General features: G+C 43.5%; 1 protein-coding gene and 1 long non-coding RNA gene across 4 annotated transcripts; both read right to left on the bottom strand.

The window, feature by feature from the left end:
- Window positions 1-178: 178 nt before the first annotated feature.
- Window positions 179-15493, bottom strand: LOC106565587 (protein polybromo-1-like). Its single transcript, XM_045691641.1, is given in 30 exon segments — window positions 179-577; window positions 830-1028; window positions 1155-1192; window positions 1518-1676; window positions 2131-2202; window positions 2319-2520; window positions 2798-2999; window positions 3204-3387; window positions 3560-3717; window positions 3826-3971; window positions 4078-4329; window positions 4446-4603; window positions 4823-5008; window positions 5198-5409; window positions 5574-6213; window positions 6341-6443; window positions 6648-6927; window positions 7117-7217; window positions 10328-10469; window positions 12298-12514; window positions 12674-12759; window positions 12867-12952; window positions 13028-13126; window positions 13223-13291; window positions 13382-13498; window positions 13681-13830; window positions 14049-14196; window positions 14297-14394; window positions 14635-14786; window positions 15387-15493. Coding segments are annotated over 29 exon segments (4818 nt in total). The 5' UTR covers window positions 14776-14786; window positions 15387-15493; the 3' UTR covers window positions 179-404.
- On the bottom strand, window positions 8155-10321 carry LOC123725539 (uncharacterized). Of its 3 annotated transcripts, none has more exons than XR_006758054.1 (3): window positions 9254-10321; window positions 8984-9140; window positions 8155-8738 (listed from the first exon to the last, which is right to left on the bottom strand). It is a non-coding gene; the product is annotated as an uncharacterized lncRNA (long non-coding RNA). The 3 variants fall into 3 exon arrangements; XR_006758055.1 differs by having other exon boundaries at window positions 8984-9090; XR_006758056.1 differs by having other exon boundaries at window positions 8984-10321.
- Window positions 15494-18913: the final 3420 nt, after the last annotated feature.

Raw genomic sequence — 18913 nt, 5'->3', positions numbered from 1 at the left:
TTATAACCTCATATTCATGTCATGGAAGACCAATAGAAACAACTTAAAGAGAAGAATCAAAGTGTCTGTTGGTTCCTCTTTTCTTGTCTGGTGCCTTTGAGTCAGGACATGGCTGCCCACGAGAATGTTCCATATTGCAGCACAGATACTAAATTAGCAGTCAAGAACAAGTCCATTCTTCATTTTTTATGAAAACGTTTATCCATCACAGAGAAACATTTAATACAATAATAATGCACTTGTTAGAACAATTAAGATGCAAATACAAAACAGCTTGAACAGAGTAAGCAAGCTCATTTAACCATTCTACAAACGAATGACAACTTTAACATGACAACAACATTAACACTTTTTTAAATGAGCCTAAACCCCCTTTCCTGTCTGACAGTGTAAGGAGCAGTGGCTCAGACATTCTACAGGTTGTACGTCTGGCGGATGTTCATTGTGTCACGCAGCATCAGGTCTCGCAGACGCCACAGTGCGTCCGCCATGGTGGAATGGGCGCCCTTGCTCTTCAGCCAATGGGACGGCAGCCGGCTCTCCTGCTCTTTGGTCAGCCGCACATCTTTCTTTCGAGCTGCTCAAACATGTCCACATACACAAGGTCATCACACTCACATACTTCTGATCTTAATGCAAACATTCATCATGGGAAATTATACATGCATTCACGGTACACTTTGCAGGTGAATCGATAAATTACAATACTGTCTGTATATACATTTTTCTGTTATTCAATAAGGTAATTTACTGATAAATCAATCTCTGACATATTATATAAGTGATTTGTTGTGGTGTAAATCATTTTCTTTCAGTGAGGAGAACTCACCTGAGAGAGTTTGGTCCCACTTGCTGATGGTGGAGGACTCTGCATTGAGTCCCTCAATGTATTTCAGGTACGCCTCCGAATGCAGCAGGCGCTGGGGCTTGGGTGGCGGGGCTACAAATATGGGTGTTGAGGGCTGCTGGAGGGCAGGCTGGCCCTGTCCTGGATAGGGTGGCGGGGCCTGCTGCCCAAGACCAATCATCTAAAAAAGCATATTTTTACTTCTCATACTCAAATACAGATGTGAGTAATGATGTGAGTGATAAAATAAAAACATTTACAGTCTATGTGCTTTTCATAAATACAATTGTATAGAAGTGTAGGTTACCTGGGTTCCATAGGCTCCAGGAGCACCCGTGTTGACACCTGTAAGGAAGGCATCAACCGTCACAGAGTGCTCCAAACCACAGCTGTCAGCAGCTGGCCATCTTGGATTGTGTACTACTGACTTTACTACTGCTCTTTTAAGAGAAAGACCAATTTGGGCCATTACAGCCTCTCAGCGACAATCTGCATTCAAGGTAAGGGTACTTCAGAGAATACATGACCCTGTTGATGAATCACTCAGCGACTGAGTATCACTACAGGACCTCAGCCTACGTTACAGGTAGCCCCTCCAGTGAATTAGAGTGGCATACAGGAAGCATCTGCAGTGGCGTGGCAGGTAGGGTGGCTGTGAAAGTGCTCTTACCCGGGTATGGCATGCCAGGGAACCCGGGGATGCCTGGCATTAGATGATGATGGGGCAAGAGAGGCAACCTCATGTGATGTGGTGGCATGCCAGTCATACTAAACATGCCGTCAACTAGGTCCTGCAGCATCATGTGTGGCATATATGTACCCATCATGCCTTTGGGGAGGAGGGTATAGCAACAGATGCATGCATCAGTGCGACATGCAACTGCAACTAGCTAGCAGAGATCATGCACTAGCTAAATGACTAAACATCAATCTAGATTTAGGATATTTGATATTCCATAATCAGACATTCATACACATGTAATTCATTCACAAATCACAAGCACTACTTGAATCAGACTGATGGTAGAATGATGCTGTGAAACTGGTAAGCTTCTAAATAAATGTTGAAGCAGTGCATCATTGAAAAGAGGGGAAAGTACAGTACTAGAATAAAGATTAGTAATGAAGAAATGAAAAAGGTACAGCTTCTTATTGCAGCTCCAAGTGTCCACAGGGGGGTGCATCCCCCTCTGTTATGGGATACCTGACACGTCATGCTGGGATAAAGCAACACCATGGGGGTCGGGGGAGGAACCTCCCCCATCAGAGCCCTACTGGGGTACCTGCTCTAGGGAAAGCCAGCTGCTGGGCTGCCCTCTCCCGCTCTTGCTGCTCGGCCACTTTAGCTGCTCGCTCTGCAAACACAACAAACACACTATCACAACTTTTTGCAAGGGAATTTGCAGAGATACTACTGCAAGGGGCATTGAACAAACTACCACAGTCTAAGTACATTTGTAACATCTTTTACCCTCATACTCAGCTTTCTTGGGAGACTCCAGGTTCCTCCACTCGGTGCCCACCAGACGGCTGAGTTCCCCGAAGGAGAAGTCTGGGTGCTGGGCCTTGATGACCGCTCGCATCTCACTGCTGAACAGGATGTAGCCACTCATGTTGATCTTCCTCTTGGAGCCCTCCTTCTTGGACATCCCCTTCATGGACTTGGGAGTAGACTGCAGTCAAGTAAGGGAGAGAGTGTCATGTCATCTCTCTACTGTCATTGCTATACACACCTCCAACTGGATGGCTAAGAGGCCTTTTTCTTGAATCTCACCTTGAACATGCAAATAATTTGAGACATGTTTTGTTTCAATCAGGATGCATGCGATTCAGTTGACACGTCTTTATCAGGGTGCGACGATCTTACCAATAACTTTTGAGACAAATGTAAAAGAGCTTTACCTTCACAACATGACCACACATTTGCCCAGTGTATGTTGCTGCTCTGACCTGTGGAGGGGTGTAAGGCATGTCCATGTCGCTGCCTGCCATGGGGCTCTGGAGCTGGGGTATGGAGGTGTCTCCCAGCTCCCCATCATCCTCCCCCAGGTCCTCCAACTCCTCATCTGTCATGTCGGCAAACTTGGCCTCCAGCACTGCGATCTTCCTGTCCAGCAGAGGGGATGGCTCCTTCTGGGGCACGATCAGCTTCCTGTACGGGACACGTGAAGTAGACTGCAGTTACACCTGGGTGTTGAGTTCTGTTCTACCTTAACTAAAAGGAGTGTTTTTGACTGATTCCGAACTCCCCCTTTCAGAGTCACTCAATTCTGCTTTACTACTTTGTGGAATGGTTTCTAACTATTGCTGATTATGCGACAGTATCTTGAGGCACGTAAAAAGTCAAGCCACTCACCTGAAGTAATAGATCTCGTCCTCCACCACCTTCCCAGAGAGGGAGAAGCGCTTCAGGCCCTTGAACTTCTTCATCTGTTTGTCACTCTCGATGTAGCGACTCTCACAAAGCAGAACGTCCTCCTCAGGCACTTCAGTGGGCCGGCACGAAAGGTACTCCTTGAAGGAGGACACCGCACACTTCCCTGTGGAACAAGTCAACAGAGAGGGATATAAGCATGGCACATGCCTGGTGAAATACAATCAACCCAGCACTTAAACTTGTTTCTCTTCTCAACATTTGAAAATAACATAGCATATCATCAACCCAATAATAGGGTCTGTCAAAAGGTGACTATGTCAGGGCAGAGAGAATACCTATGATACAGGTCATGGGGCATGACTCCTCCAGGTTGCTAAGGAACACTTCCTTCTTATAGAACATCCTAGTGGGCTCGTGTTCTGTCTCCTCTGGGTGGATGAAAATGGGCCCAAAGAAGTAGGCCGCTCCGTCCCGCATCCACATCTTCTCAATCCTGGCAGATAAAAATAAAACCTACTTTATTCAAGTAAATAAATAATCACTATATATCAAGCAACATCCCATTTTGGTAATTGTGTCTGTAGACTTGTATTTACCCTACCTGCCTACTCGGTGGCGCACTAGTCCATGTGAGCGAATATATATGCAGTCTCCCACTTTCAGCCAGGTGTCATTGTAGCAGAGCTGCTCATAGTACTGGCAGCCTGGCTCCCCATTGGTCATGTCCAGGATTACATCCTCCCTCTCCTACACATACACACGCAGTATGGTTGTCTTTGTTTGCACTCTGTTGGATCACATATTAATCCAATTTAATCTCATTCCAATTGCCCAAGATTTTCTAACCACTCACCTTATCCATAGTGTCCAAGGCTTTGCCCTCTTCTTGTATCTCTGCAGGCTTCTCTTCTTCTTGCTTAGGGGCAAACATGGATGCAACCCGGACTACAGGCAACGGTACGCCCCGAGGGACAAACCTAACGGAGCTCAGGGGCATGGTCCACATCTTGATCTTCTTGAAGGACTTGGTCTTGGCTGAGTAGCGAGACTCACAGACATACACATCGTCTGCCCTGAAGCCCTCTGGGTGAAGCTTAAAGTAGTCCTGGGATCAATTACAAAACAAAAGCCAAGGCCAGTGATTCACTTGAAACGTTTTAAGCTTCAACCATATTAGAAAGAGCTGGAACATGAAAATGGAAATAGAAAAGAGCTTAGTACCTTAACGAACATGACAACACATTTGCCCAGTATCTTGCTGACAGGAATCTTGTTGAAGTAGTCGCTCTTGAAGACCTCCTTCTCCAGGAACTTGCGTGTAGCGAGATGGAAGGTTTCATTCGGCCTGTAGAACCAACAGCCATACAGCCACTTCTCACCTGGAATGGGGAGGGAAGTACACAGAGCAATACTATTACAAAAGGACAGTACAATTGATTCATCATGTGTGCATGCTTTTTGAAGCTGTCAAACTGAACACATATACAGCAAAAGGAATGATTGAATGTGACAAGTCAGACCATTTCCACAACAAAATGTAAATAGAATACAGAATCACTACTAATGCTTTTCAGTAGTGGTTGTGCAAAGCAACCAACCTGCATCATCCTGCCACAGGCGCTCAATGCAGACGATATGCGGCTGCAGGTTGGGCTCAGCAGGCTCCACGTACACATAGTCTCCCACGTGGTACATGCTGTCTTTGAAGCTGCAGTCCTGGCTGTAGGTACGCTGGAGACCAGACTGCCACGCCCCTCCAGCAGGGTCCTCACTCTTCTCAGCTTCTGTGGGTTCACAACTCAACTCAGTTAATCAGTCAGTCAATAAATACTATTTCATAGGGGCATAATGATGACTAAAGCCCTATAACTGATTCCACTGGGTAAGTGTTGTTGACACATTTGATGGTTGAATAGGTATATCTATCTGCCTTGCTACAAGTTGCTAGGTTCAGAGTGTCAGTGAGAGCATACCTTTTTTCTCCTCCTCCCTCTTGAGCTTGTCCTCCTCTATCTCCTTGGGCAGCTTCTCTTTCTTCTCCTTCTCCACGTCGCTGTGCAGGTGTTTGGAGGTGTAGCTGAGGGCGGGGGTGAGCAGGATCTCTCCATTCTTACACAGCTCATCTCGGATCCGGATGAAGAACTGCTGCAGCTCCACCGCATCCTCAAAGATCTCAGAGTCCGTCCTGGAGTGACAATCACATATACTTCAAATATCTCTCCCAGGGTAATTTCATAGGATGTTCTAACTGTCAAATGCACAGAAAGCTCTATGGTTGATATTACCCAAATATTGCAGAGAGAAAATAAAAGAGAAAATGGCAAACACTGTTTCCTAATTGTGCCCCACCTGTGCATGCGCCTGGCCTTCTCCAGCACCTCAAACATGTGATCCTGGAACACGTCCAGTCTCTTGTAGCGTCCCCGGTCCACGTTAGCTCTGATGATTTCAAAGTTGAGCGGCGGTCTGTCGGGGCTGCTGGGGTCAGTAGCGGGGATCTCAGCCAGCGAGTCGCTGTAGCAACGCCCCTCGTCGTCCTGGTGACCAAGCACGGAGACGAAGAGGCTGCGGATGAGCTCCTGGATGAGGCGGGCCACGTCGGGCACATGGGCGTCCTCGCCTCCTTCCAGGTCCCGACGGGTCTCCAGCAGAACACGGTGCAGCACAAGAGCGTCGCGGTAGATCAGAGACTCTGGCTCGTTGTAGGTGCAGGCATTGTTGAACATCAGCACCAGGTCCTCCACTAGCGCGTCCACATCCTGGTACTTGTTGGCCAGCATGTGGCTCCTGACCTTTTCCATGTCCACGGGCTTCTTGATGGCGATGTAGTAGTTGGGCAGTTCGGCGCGCGACGGCAGCCGCAGGAAGATGGTGCTGAGGCGGCGGCCACGCTTGTCTGTGAAGTTCTTCACCGCCTCGTACAGCTCGTTCAGCTTCTGCTGCAGGGGGGTCAGGTACTTGGACTTCTTAGGCGTGATGCCACTCTTCCCTGGAATTACAGAGGGTGGTGTGCGTATTATTATTTTGGGGATGAAATGATCATGCGAAATGACTAGACACAAATGACATCCATGTACTGTATCTGAATTATTTAAGCCAAAATGTCAGCAACGTACTTATTTTCAACTTTGGTGACATGTCATCATCGTCAGGCGTTGGGCCAAGATCCCTCCGTTTGTCTTTTATGACTTTCTCCAGGACGTTGGCATCGTTATAGACCTGGAACAACGCCAAGTGTTCAGTGGCAAAATTGAGGGGCATTTAGAGCCATTGCTGCACTGCATACTGCTGACATTATGGAAATGTTATGTCTATCTTAGAAATCATGATTCATGATTAAAGGTAAGACACTAGTACGTTACTGCTAAATAATCTAGTATGCACACTTCGTTGCCCTGAGTCTGACCCCTGTTGGCCTATCACCTGTGAGCCCTCCTCATTGTAGTGGCGTGCGTTGCGGAACATGAGCTTCATGTCCTCCAGCAGAGCGTCCTCCGTCATGTACTTCTCAGAGCGGATGTTGTGGTCGATGATCCTCAGGTCCACGGGCTCCAGGATGATCTTGTAGTAGTCCGGGTAGTCCTTCTTGGAAGGCTTGATCATGAAGAGCTCACAGAGCCTCCGGCCTGTGCCCATCTCCCGGGCCTCCGTCACTGCGGAGTACAGGGCCTTCATCCGGTTCTTCTTGGTGTTCTTCTTATGGCTGGTGGTCACAGGGGTGTGGGTTAGTTAAAAGAAGGAAACATTGCCTTGAAGGATCAATAAAAAACAATGCAATGATATTGTGGCCAAAACAATCATTTTATAAACCAAAAGTACAGGGACTTTTTTGCAGATGTAGCCTGGCATTTACTATTACCTCTGCTGAGAAGGTTAAATAAGAAGTGCGTACCTCTTCCTCTTAGTGCTGCCAGTATCAGACATGGTAGAAGAGAGCATGCTGTCCCCGTCCATGCTGTCGTCCTCCCTCCTCAATAGCTCTGTTCTCTTTAGCTAGGAAAACCACACACACACACACACACACACACACACAATATCAACCAGCTGCTCTTCCTCCCACACATTCATGAATATAAACTACCACCTCTAACTCTCCCCATCTCTCTCTTTAACATATCTCCACTTACACAAAAGTAGTGCACTCAGACATAAAAGCCATCATGGTTTGGCAGGTCCACTATTTCATCTTCTATCTTTTGATAAGTACAACATGTAACTATCCACCAAATAAATGATTACAACCAAGTACAGTACATAGAGAACACTGCCCAAGACACTATTGCATAGTAACACAGATGTGAGTCAGACCTAATCAATGTTTAAAGGTCCAGTACAGACAGAGACAGTGAGTCAGACCTAATCAATGTTTAAAGGTCCCATACAGTCATCCTATTTCCCAAGTTAAAATAGCCTTTGAATGACCAAAACATCACCCATAATATTTTTACACTATTAAAATGCTCAGATTTGAAGAAATTGTACCTTCTATCAACTATCAGGTAGCCTGAAAGAACAGGCTGAGTGGGCGGGGAGCTTATATTCATGAGCTCGCCTTGACTGACAGTTCTTTGAAACAACCTTGTGGTCATTGCCAGGTAACAAGGTAAATAATGGGCCATGACATTGATGACAAGATAAACAATGGGTCACATGTCATTTCGAGCCTAAATAGTATCCCACTGGGCACACACTGGTTGAACCAATGTGGAATATTCGTTGAATTGACATCGGTGCCCAGTGGGATGCCTCAACCCATTTTCTCTGCAAAATGCTCTCATGGTCAACAGAGCTGATCATGGACTGTTGGATATCAGACAAACAGCAGAAATACACAATTGCATTTCTATTGTTTTGTAAATAATTACAGAATAAAGTTCACTGATACGCTTCTTCACAATAATTAGTAATTACATGAAAAAAAAGCATACAATAAGTGTACTGGACAATTTATTGGTGCCTCTGCATTAGCATTATAAATGACAATATGTTCAGAATTGTACGCATTGATCAGACATTTATTTATTTACAATAGGCCAGCATTGCCTAAATATTGATCAACATGAACACTCATGAGAAATAAAGGCGAGAAATAATGGTGTGACATCATTTGACATAACAAAAAGTATTAGAGCCATAAGCCTAATTTAGTCACCTGGCCGCCCTACAGTGTGTAGGACCCAGTGATTCGTGCAATTTGTAACACTCCCGACCGAATGCTTGAAAAAAAACACATGTACAAGTGAATTACTTAGGCTCTAGGAAATACAACCAACTACAGAGATTGATAGGAAGCGTGAGAGGAGGGGGAACCATGTACCACGCTTCAATTAAGCAGGCTTAAGTCACCCACAAGATTGAAGCGGGAGACAAATTCAGCCATGGCCTCCTTGTCAGGCCTCTCACACTGGGCAGACAGGGGTCCTGGGATGGACAGCTCACACAGCTTCCCCACATACGGCGCTGGTTCAAGGATGACCTCGTTGAAGAGGAGATCCAGGAGCCTGTCTACGTAGCCTGTATTGTTTTTGAAAAGGGAAATGTTTGTTAAATGGGTAGTGAATTTCATTTCCTTTTATTTACTGTTCTGAGTTATAATGCTATAAATTCATTGATGAAGTGATCTACTCATTCTACAATGTGTTTTTTGGTGTTTTTGAAGTACTGAATTTGATATATGCAATATTTGGTAGTGCACCTTTTTTGAAACTTTTCTATGCCTGAAATGCTCAATTGATTTTAAATGAATAACTATAACTTACGTATAAGTTGGGTCTGTCTTCACAGGCTTCACAGCATACCCCCCTTCTTTGCCTTGGGAAAGCTGATTTGTATTACAGCATTCCTGATGCAGTGGTTGCCTGGGAAGCTGTGCAGAAGGAGTGGATGTTGAATTTTCTAGAATGTCTATCATGACAGCTTGATGATAGTGGAAAGACAAATGGAGAGGGAATTAGCCTGTAAAACAACAACCCACACAATGGAATGGCAAAATGTGATTTTCAGGGGTAAATTACAAATACTATACACACCGTAACTCCTTAGTGGACAACCTTCCTTCGTGCCAGCTGTGCGCTGGCAGTTCTAAGACTCAATGTTGGGGGCTTAGGGATGGAAAAACCAAAACCATATAGTGACTATCAGGTGTGTTATGGAAAATATATAATTCACAAGTCAAAGCAGTCACAGCGCATTATCTAACGTTAGACCCTCGATCCCCCCAAAATGTTGGCTACCGTGTCAGACTCATCAAACTCTAATACTTACATCATGGTCAGCGCTTGCAAGATCCACTGTCAATGATGGTACAGAATCCGTCTTCAGGATTAGCTTCCTGGCAAGACCTATCGAATGTTCTCCCCAATTGATAAAGTAACTTCACACTAAATGTGCACTGCACACGCGTGACATGATCATAATTTTCGGTGCAGCCTGTCCACCCGAAATGAAAAGCAGCCATTGCTGTCAGATGTCTTCATAAAAATAGTGTAAGTTTAATTTTACACTATGGAATCCAGTCACAACAGTGTGCTTTTGACGGCATGCTGGTAAGTAGATTGCTCGTTAACAGTCACACCACAGATTAAAGGTTACCAGTATCTTTGGTTGTATGTTCTGCGTAGGCGCACATGTGATGCCGGTTTTAAGGCGGTACATATTTAAATGAGTTAGGATGATAAGACGCTACCTTTATATGACGTTGCATAAAGCCGGAAGTGAATCCTTGGTAATGCCTGCCTCCTGAATCCAAGTGTTTGACACGTAGAGAGGGGACCAGTAACTTTATGATCAAACTTGATCAATGTACCAGCTACAGTCAGTTTTCATACTACTTTGAACTGGTTCCATTCAAATATCATCCAATTTGATGAAAAACACGATTTTCAATGTCTAGGACCTATAACACCAGAGAGGCCTGAGAGACCAGATTGCCTAAGCAGCAGTACCATCTCATTGTTAGTTAATACTCCAGCAATGTTACACCCAATAATCACCATAGGATATTTTACAGCCCACTAAAAACCATACAGATGCTGATACAGAACTACAGCAAAGCTTGGGTTTGAACTTGAGTTTCAGCATTGGCAGCTCATACACCCACTGACCTGCTGAATGTGCTGGAGTTTCAGCACACGCTTATAGATAGAGGAATGAGGCACATTGTAGCGCTTGGCATTCTCAAACATCAGAGTGAGGTCGGCGTCGAGCTGATCAACACTCTCATACTCGTTGTTCTTCATCTTGTTCCTGTGTGTGGGGAATTAAGGGCTCTCACATTTGGAAAAGGATAGGGTAGAAATACACTGTACAGCTCATGCCACGTCATGCCACACAAAACATAGAGCAACTGATTTGAGAAAATTATGAAGCCTGAATAAAATGTTCAAGACATACACTACCGGTCCAAAGTTTTAGAACACCTACTCATTCAAGGGTTTTCCTTTATTTTTACTCTTTTCTACATTTTAGAATGATAGTGAAGACATCAAAACTATAAAATAACACATATGGAATCATGTAGTAACCAAAAAAACTGTTAAACAAATCAACATGTATTTTTTATATTTGAGATTCTTAAAATAGCCACCCTTTCCCTTGATGACAGCTTTGCACACGCTTGGTATTCTGTCAACCAGCTTCATGAGTTAGTAACCTGGAATGCATTTCAATTAACAGGTGTGCCTTGTTAAAAGTTAACTTGTGGAATTTCTTTCCTTTTTAATGCGTTTGAACCAATCACTTGTGTTGTGACAAGAAGATATCCCTATTTGGTAAAAGACCAAGTCCATATTATGGCAAGAACAGCTCAAATAAGTAAAGAGAAATGACAGTCAATCATTACTTTAAGACATGAATGTCAGTCAATACAGAACATTTCAAGAACTTTGAACATTTCTTCAAGTGAAGTCGCAAAAACCATCAACCGCTATGATAAAACTGGCTTTCATGAGGACCGCCACAGGAATGGAAGACTCAGAGTTACCTCTGCTGTAGACGATAAGTTCATTAGAGTTACCAGCCTCAGAAATTGCAGCCCAAACAAATGCTTCACAGAGTTCAAGTAACAGACACATCTCAACATCAACTGTTCAGAGGAGACTGCGTGAATCAGGCCTTCATGGTCAACTTTCTACAAAGTCAAAGAAACCACTACTAAAGGACACCAATAATAAGAAGAGACTTGCTTGGGCCAAGAAACACAAGCAATGGACATTAGGCCAGTGGAAATGTGTCCTTTGGTCTGCAGTCCAAATTTTTGATTCCAACCGCCGTGTCTTTGTGAGACACAGTGTGGGTGAACGGATGATCTCCGCATGTGTATTTCCCACCGTAAAGCATGGAGGAGGAGGTGTTATGGTGTGGGGGTGCTTTGCTGGTGACAGTGTCTGTGATTTATTTAGAATTCAAGACGCACTTCAACAGCATGACTACCACAGCATTCTGCAGCGATAGGCCATCCAATCTGGTTTGGGCTTAGTAGGACTATCATTTATTGTCAATGACCCAACACACCTCCAGGCTGTGTAAGGGCTATTTTATCAAGGAGAGTGATGGAGTGCTGCATCAGATGACCTGACCTCCACAATCCCCCGACCTCAACCAAATTGAGATGGTTTGGAATGAGTCGGACCACAGAGTGAAGAAAAAGCAGCCAACAAGTGCTCAGCATATGTGGGAACTCCTTCAAGACTGTTGGAAAAGCATTCCAGGTGAAGCTGGTTGAGAGAATACCAAGAGTGTGCAAAGCTGTCATCAAGGGAAAGGGTGGCAACTTTGAAGAATCTCAAATATCAAATATATTTTGATTTGTTTAACACTTATTTGGTTACTACATGATTCCATATATGTTATTTCATAGTTTTGATGTCTTCACTATTATACAATGTATAAAATAGTAAAAATAAAGAAAAACCCTTGAATGAGTAGGTGTTGTAAAACTTTTGACCAGCAGTGTACATCTTGAAGACCAGATGAGGTAAATCACACTTGCATGAATTTGTTTCAAATAACCTATTTTGTGGAACAGCACAATTTGCCATTTATTTAGCAGAGGTCCTTCCAATGGCTGGCCTACCTAATCTGGTGCAGGGAGATGGGCTGGCTGATCTGCTGGAAGTAGTCTGGGTAGTCTTTCCTGGAGGGCAGCTGGAGGAAGGGCTCGGAGATGAGCTGGCCCTGGCTGTTCCTGCCGCCACGCACAGCCTCGTACAGCTGGAAGATGGGGTTACTCATGTCCATGCTGTGGTGCATGCTCTCTGCCTCTGACTCCCCCTCGTCATAGTGGACAGACCCTGGGCAATGAGAGACACAACTGATTCAGACAAGATGAAGTCTGAAGTATTCTGACAAACCCTCATACGCCAGTTTACTTTGCACTGCAATGTCCCCTCTGTTCTTATATGTTCCTCCAAAACAGCTAAATTAGTGAAGTGAAGACCAATGAGACGTACCAGCCAGAATGCCATCGTCATCACTATCATACTGAAGAGCCATGGTAATAGCCGAGAGCCGGTCTCCCTGGGCTGACCTTCTGTTCCTGACACACACACAGCTGTTTAACTCATGGAAAAATGCTTCTAAATGTTGCATGTTGTTTGTTTGACTCGTAAAGTCTACTTCTACCATGTCTATGGTGTTACTTGCCTGATGCGAATACTGGACTTGATTGGCTCAGCATGCTCAATTTCTGTCTTTCTCTGTGCAAAGACCTTTTTGATGGTGTTAGCATCCTTAAATGAATAAGAATGAGAGAGTTATAACAAACAAAACTGACATAGAATTCTGACTCAATTCTGAATGCATACCTTAAAAACTTGTGACCCAGGCTCATTGTACATTTTGGCATTCTTAGCCAGAAGATCTATGTCTTTTGCCATGGCACCAACACTTCTGTAGTGGCTCATCTAAAAAAATAAATAGACCAGTGATTTACTGTACGCACACTGTAGTGTTACTTTAACCCCTTACAGTACATTCAGTCAGATGGTTGGGTAGCATACCTGTATCTTCTGGGCAATGATTTTCAGATCTATTGGGTCCTTTATTATGGCATAATAGTCTGGGTATTGCTGAGGGGAAATAAATCAAACTATAATATATAAATATTAAATCACAAAAACATGCAAAGGCCACAGTTTCGGAGATAATTGTTCTATTACCACTTTAGAGGGCAGTTTCTGGAATAGATCACTGACTAGATGCCCTGAGGGCTCGGAGAATGTCACCACAGCATCCAGCAGCTGCTCAAGGACCTCCTTCAGGCAATTGGGTGCATTCTGTCATTCAAAGTAAAACACAGTCATAAGAAACACTTACAATTCAACAGAGTGAACAGATATCTTCCATTTATTTGCCATTTTGTGATATGTTTTGAGGGTTTACATGTACTACATGTGTGACAGGGTAGTCATCATGTAATAAAATAATTTTCATGCTACATCGGAAGTACTGGTGTTACCTCATCCTCATTTGACCCTCCTGGATTATTTTGTGCATCGTCCCCGTCCTCATCATCGTCATCATAATCCCCCCGCTGAACAAACTCATTCTTGGTACGCAGGTAGAGGTCCCACAGCTTACAGGCTGCTCTGTACTCTGGAGAATCCGACTACAGACATGCAACACATTCCCTTCCATTTGGTTAATTCCTGGTTTTAGGCCCGAGACAGGGCATTTATTATGAAAACTCCTTCATACAAAACATGCCTTGTATCAAATCAAATGTATTTATATAGCCCTTCTTACATCAGCTGATATGTAAACATGATTTGTCTCGCCTAAAGAATCCAGTAAATGTGTTTGTTATTAAAGGGGGAGATACATTACCTTGTAGTATGCCTTTGCATTGTTGAATAAGAGCTGAAAGTCAGCCGTTATCTGCTCCACATCATCATACTCCTCCATCTTCAGCTTCTGCTGGATCTTCATCATGTCAATGGGCTGAGTCACAACGTCATAGTAATCCGATTGATTCCTTCAACACAGAAAACACAATAGATAATTTAATGAGGCTTATGTTCGTATTAATGGAAACTTTTTTTTTTTACCCATTCTATGTTAACCATCCTCTTTACCGTCTCTTGGGTGCTCTTATGAACAGCTCACATAACATTCTTCCCTGGTCATCCTTATAATCTCTGATTGTGTTGTACAATTCATGGCATACTGCAATCTGGAGGCAAAACATAGTAGATGAATACAAAACAATACAGGAAACAACAATGTTTATGAACACTCAAAAACTACACATGGGTTTGACTTGTGACTGTGGATTTAGAGTTCACAAAATTCAATAATTCATTTTTGGGGCAGCCATTATCCGAAAGGCATTACCGGAGAAGTCGAGTACACACAATATATTTGAATCGGAATGCAACGTTTCCACACAAAAAAAGCTGTTAACTGAACTTACTGGATCAACAGTGGGAATGTTTGAGGTTCTTCTCCTTTTCCGACCTACCGAAGATGCTGAGGATGAAGGCTGTCCATCGTCAAAGTCCCCCCCACTGACACTACTAGAGGGGGACGTAGCCCTTCTCCTTTTTGAGCCCATGAGTCTAATACCTGGAAAGAAAAAGGAAAAATAACTACAGCATTTTAAGTCAATTTACCTAAAATGTGACAAATATTGTGGTAATATTGTATTAACATTATCATCAAAACGGCGCTAACCCTGCTTCAACGCCATTACCTAGAATATAATAAAGGCCCTGATCAGTGTTTAGTGGTCCTCATTCGACGACTCTTCACTGTCAGATGAGGAGAGCAGTTGGGTGCTGATTTGACAGATGTCTGGGATAAAGCAGCTGTAGCCTAATGTGGTAATTTTATTCCAAATTTGCTGTGTCATCATTAACACTACTGGCAGATGAAAACATTCTTGTTTCTCTTTTGCTGCGAGATGACAGAGCCGTTGTGGCATTAATGACTTTACAGACAACAATGGTAAATCTTGCTTGCTAGCTGGCTAACAGTAACGTTACCTGGCTGGCCTCCTCAGCATCAATTACGGCAAGCTAGCTAACGTTAGCTAGCTAACGCTACCCATCATCTCCAGACACACAAAGACAATGCTGTGAATAAGTAACTAAATACTTGACCACGCTGATCAGTGAATAGTAATCGTTCAAAACTGCAAGATATTACCTTTAGTCTCGTACAAACCTTAATCTGTAGAAGAGAATGCAAACCATTCGCGAAAGCAGACAATTTTGAGAGAAAAAATTGGTGTGAACCTAGCAGCAGTGAAGACAAAGCCGATCACTTCCGTTATAAACTTCAAAATAAAATCTCTGATTGACTCGAATTTTACTTTAATGCTTTGATCAATTCTAATCATTTTAGGCTGCATTTACACAGTAAGCCAAATGTTGATATTTTGCACAATCAGATCTGAAAAGATCTGATATGAAACGACCTGATGTGATTGGTCAAATGACCAATTAGTGGGAAAAAATATCAGAATTGGGCTGCCTGTGTAACCTCAGCCAAAGACCACAATCGGCCTAGCTTTTATTTTGACTATAGTAGTAATTTTAGACCAAATCAAAGATTATCGGTTGTGTACACACATTACCCAATGTTATTGCAGTTGCAGCGAAATGTTTGTGTTTCTAGCAACAACAGTAATACTTAGCAATAAAAAATAATACATTATCCAGAATCATTTTCTAAAATAAGGTATATAGGATGAGCCATGACTAGAATACAGTATATACATATAAAGTGGGTGAAACAGTATGTAAACATTATTAAAGTGACCAGTGTTCAATGACTCTATGTCCATGTACGTAGAGCAACAGTCTCTAAGGTGCAAGGTAAAGTACAGTGGTGGCCGGCTACAACAGTGACTAAGGTTCAGGGCAGGGTACTGGGACGACAATCTGCCTAGCTTTTATTTTAACTATTTTAACACTTATAGACCACAGTGGATAAAATGGCATTGACAAGGGAACCTGATACAGTCATAATTAGATCAGCACTCCGACTCTGAGACGCATCCCATGTGCTCAAAACAGGGACACTCAAATCAAGAGGTTTTTTGGGGGGCTTTTATTTTGACAGTGAATTCCAAAAGTCACTTTTTAATTGTTACTAGCTGTTGCTTATTTTTGCCAGTATACAAGACAACAGCCACAATTACATATTGCATAAATGAAAAATGTTCTAGAAAGAAAATAAAAGGTTTTCTTTCATCAATGCAATCTAATGGGAATGGAAACTAGAGTGCAAAAGCAGACTTAATCAGACTTTTTTTTTGTATTTGTATGGTCCAAAATCACTTACTGGAAAATGCATGAGAGGAAACTATGTTTTAGGCCCCAAACATTCCATTCTCCCATCGGTGATCCTCTGCTACTATACTGCTTTTTGTATATAGAGGATTCCCAACACCTTTGTCTCCTACCTCGGGTCTTCAGATGTTTGAAGAACGTCACAGAGAATATGATACCTGTTTGGCTGTTCAACATCTAGACAGCAGTGTAGTATTGTTGTTATAAAACCATATGCACAGATTTATTTTGTTTATGTCACTCCTAAACCTCAGCTACAAACCTGAGGTTTGTACGAAGCCTTTGCCCTAGGTCAAAAATACTGTATATTTTATCTTCAACCTTTGCCTAGCCTCGAACAACCGCTAGCGCGCACTGTTGTTGTTGTTCTGAAAAATTCAGCCCTGTTTACATTAGTGGCTACTGATAGAGTTTCTGTATCCCAATTAGCACATCCTGAAACTATGGATATTTCTGCGTTTGTGCAGGATTTTTCTTTACATAGCTGAGTGCCCACTCTGCTGCCTACGTAGCTGTTGTGCTGAGTGCTCTGTTGCCACTACGCTCCCCCCTCCTAGATCGGCTTTGTCTGTTCATTAGTGTAGCCTAAAAACTTCATGTTGTACACAAAACTGTTCGAACTATTGCCTTCCATGCCTCAGCAAGCATAAGCGTGATTTCATTTCCTTTTTTTCAGGAGGGGAGTTGGCTACATGCCAGTGGAGGCTGGTAGGAGGAGCTATAGGAGGACAGGCTCATTAATGGCTGGAATGGAATAAATGGAGCAAAGTCAAACATGTGGTTTTCATACGGTATGTTGGATGTGTTTGATACCATTCCATTAATTCCATTCCAGCCATTACAATGAACCCGTTCCCCTATAGCTCCTCCCACCAGCCTCCACTGCTACATGCAGCTATTTAAGGGAAAAGAAAAGGAAAGACCAAGTCAGTTGTACAACTGAATGCCATCAACTGAAATGTGTCTTCTGCATTTAACCCAACCCCTCTGAATGAGAGAGGTGCGGGGGGCTGCCTTAATCGACGTTCACATCTTTGGCACCGTTTACGTTTTACACAAAATACCTTATTGGCATGTTCGTACAAACTTTGTTGTTGCGAGATCAGCAGCAGGAGGAGTATGCAGGTCGGCAGGCTAGCCAGCAATCTGAAGCTATGGGAGCTGCAGGCCGTAAGCAATGGCGGGAGAAGAAGAATATTGGGACAGGGACACAGAAAGGTGGATTTCTGAGGAGGAATGGAGAGGAAAAAATAGGAAGAAGAGGTTGAAGAGAATGAGGAAAGCAGAGGTTGGATTTGAATTTGAGGCAGATAGCAATAAAAATTGAGATGGGGTGTCGAAGAAGATTGGTGTCAAGCACAAACGGGGTGAGCCGTGTGCAAGAACAAGTTCTTTGGGTGAAATGGAAGTGAATGAGGGCAAATTAAGTGAGGTGGAAGGTGTGGTGGAGACCTTGGAGTGCAAGCCAGTCATCGATGGGCATGATAAAGAAGAATCTGGTCCAGTTGGAGGGACATTTTTGGAGAAAGTCCTCACCCAGTGGTGAGAGTGGGGAAACAGATGAGTCATTGTCAGTCCTTTTGAGTTTTGAGTCTGAGTTTTTACCTGACAAAGTTATGCTAGGATATAATAGTTACCCTGTTAGAGCTTTTGTGCCGAATTCATTGTGACGTTTCAGGTGCAACATTTATGCTCATGTCACAGCAGTGTATTTGTAGGAGGGAGATTCCAAGATGTGGGAAGTGTACAGGAGGGAATTGGACAGAGGACTGTGTAGTTTCGGTGGATAAAGTTGTTTGTGTCTACTATAGGGGTGCCAATGTTGCTGGGATTCGGAAGTGTCTGGTGTCAGGTGGAGGTGGCCAGAGTCAGAGTAGTGCATAAGTTGTCGTAGGCTGAGGCGGTGAAGTAAGTAGAGGAGCATGGGTCAAGGGTGAGGGCCAGAGAGGATATTTGTGAGTAGTGGACCTGTGCCAGCACAGAGGGATAAGCCAACAAGTGATATATGCTTCAGTAACTGTACCTCAGAAATGGAATGTAGATCACATTGAACTTGCCCATTATCAGAACTTGCCCCTTGTCAGACTCTTTTTACCGGTCCGGATACATGCTTGGCTGCCTAAAACATTCAACTGCCCAGAGGTGGAACGCAGCAAGACACAGGGTGCGTTTGAATAGTAAGACAAAAGCAACAGATTGTAGATGAATGTCAGGGAGGTGCATCTGTGACAGCCGACAGTCGGACACTAATGTGGTTTTCCAGCAGCAAGGCTCAAATCAACATGGCAGTGTTGCCATTGTTTATAAAAGTTTTTCTTTATAATGTCGAAATAAACATGGCTCCAACCCCCATATCAGTATAACATACTCACAAACTGAAGTCATATGTTTAGGCCT

The sequence above is a fragment of the Salmo salar genome, chromosome ssa12 (assembly GCF_905237065.1).
Source record: "Salmo salar chromosome ssa12, Ssal_v3.1, whole genome shotgun sequence".
In the NCBI taxonomy this organism is placed as follows: Eukaryota; Metazoa; Chordata; class Actinopteri; order Salmoniformes; family Salmonidae; genus Salmo; species Salmo salar.
This window is presented reverse-complemented; position numbering and strand designations above follow the sequence as displayed.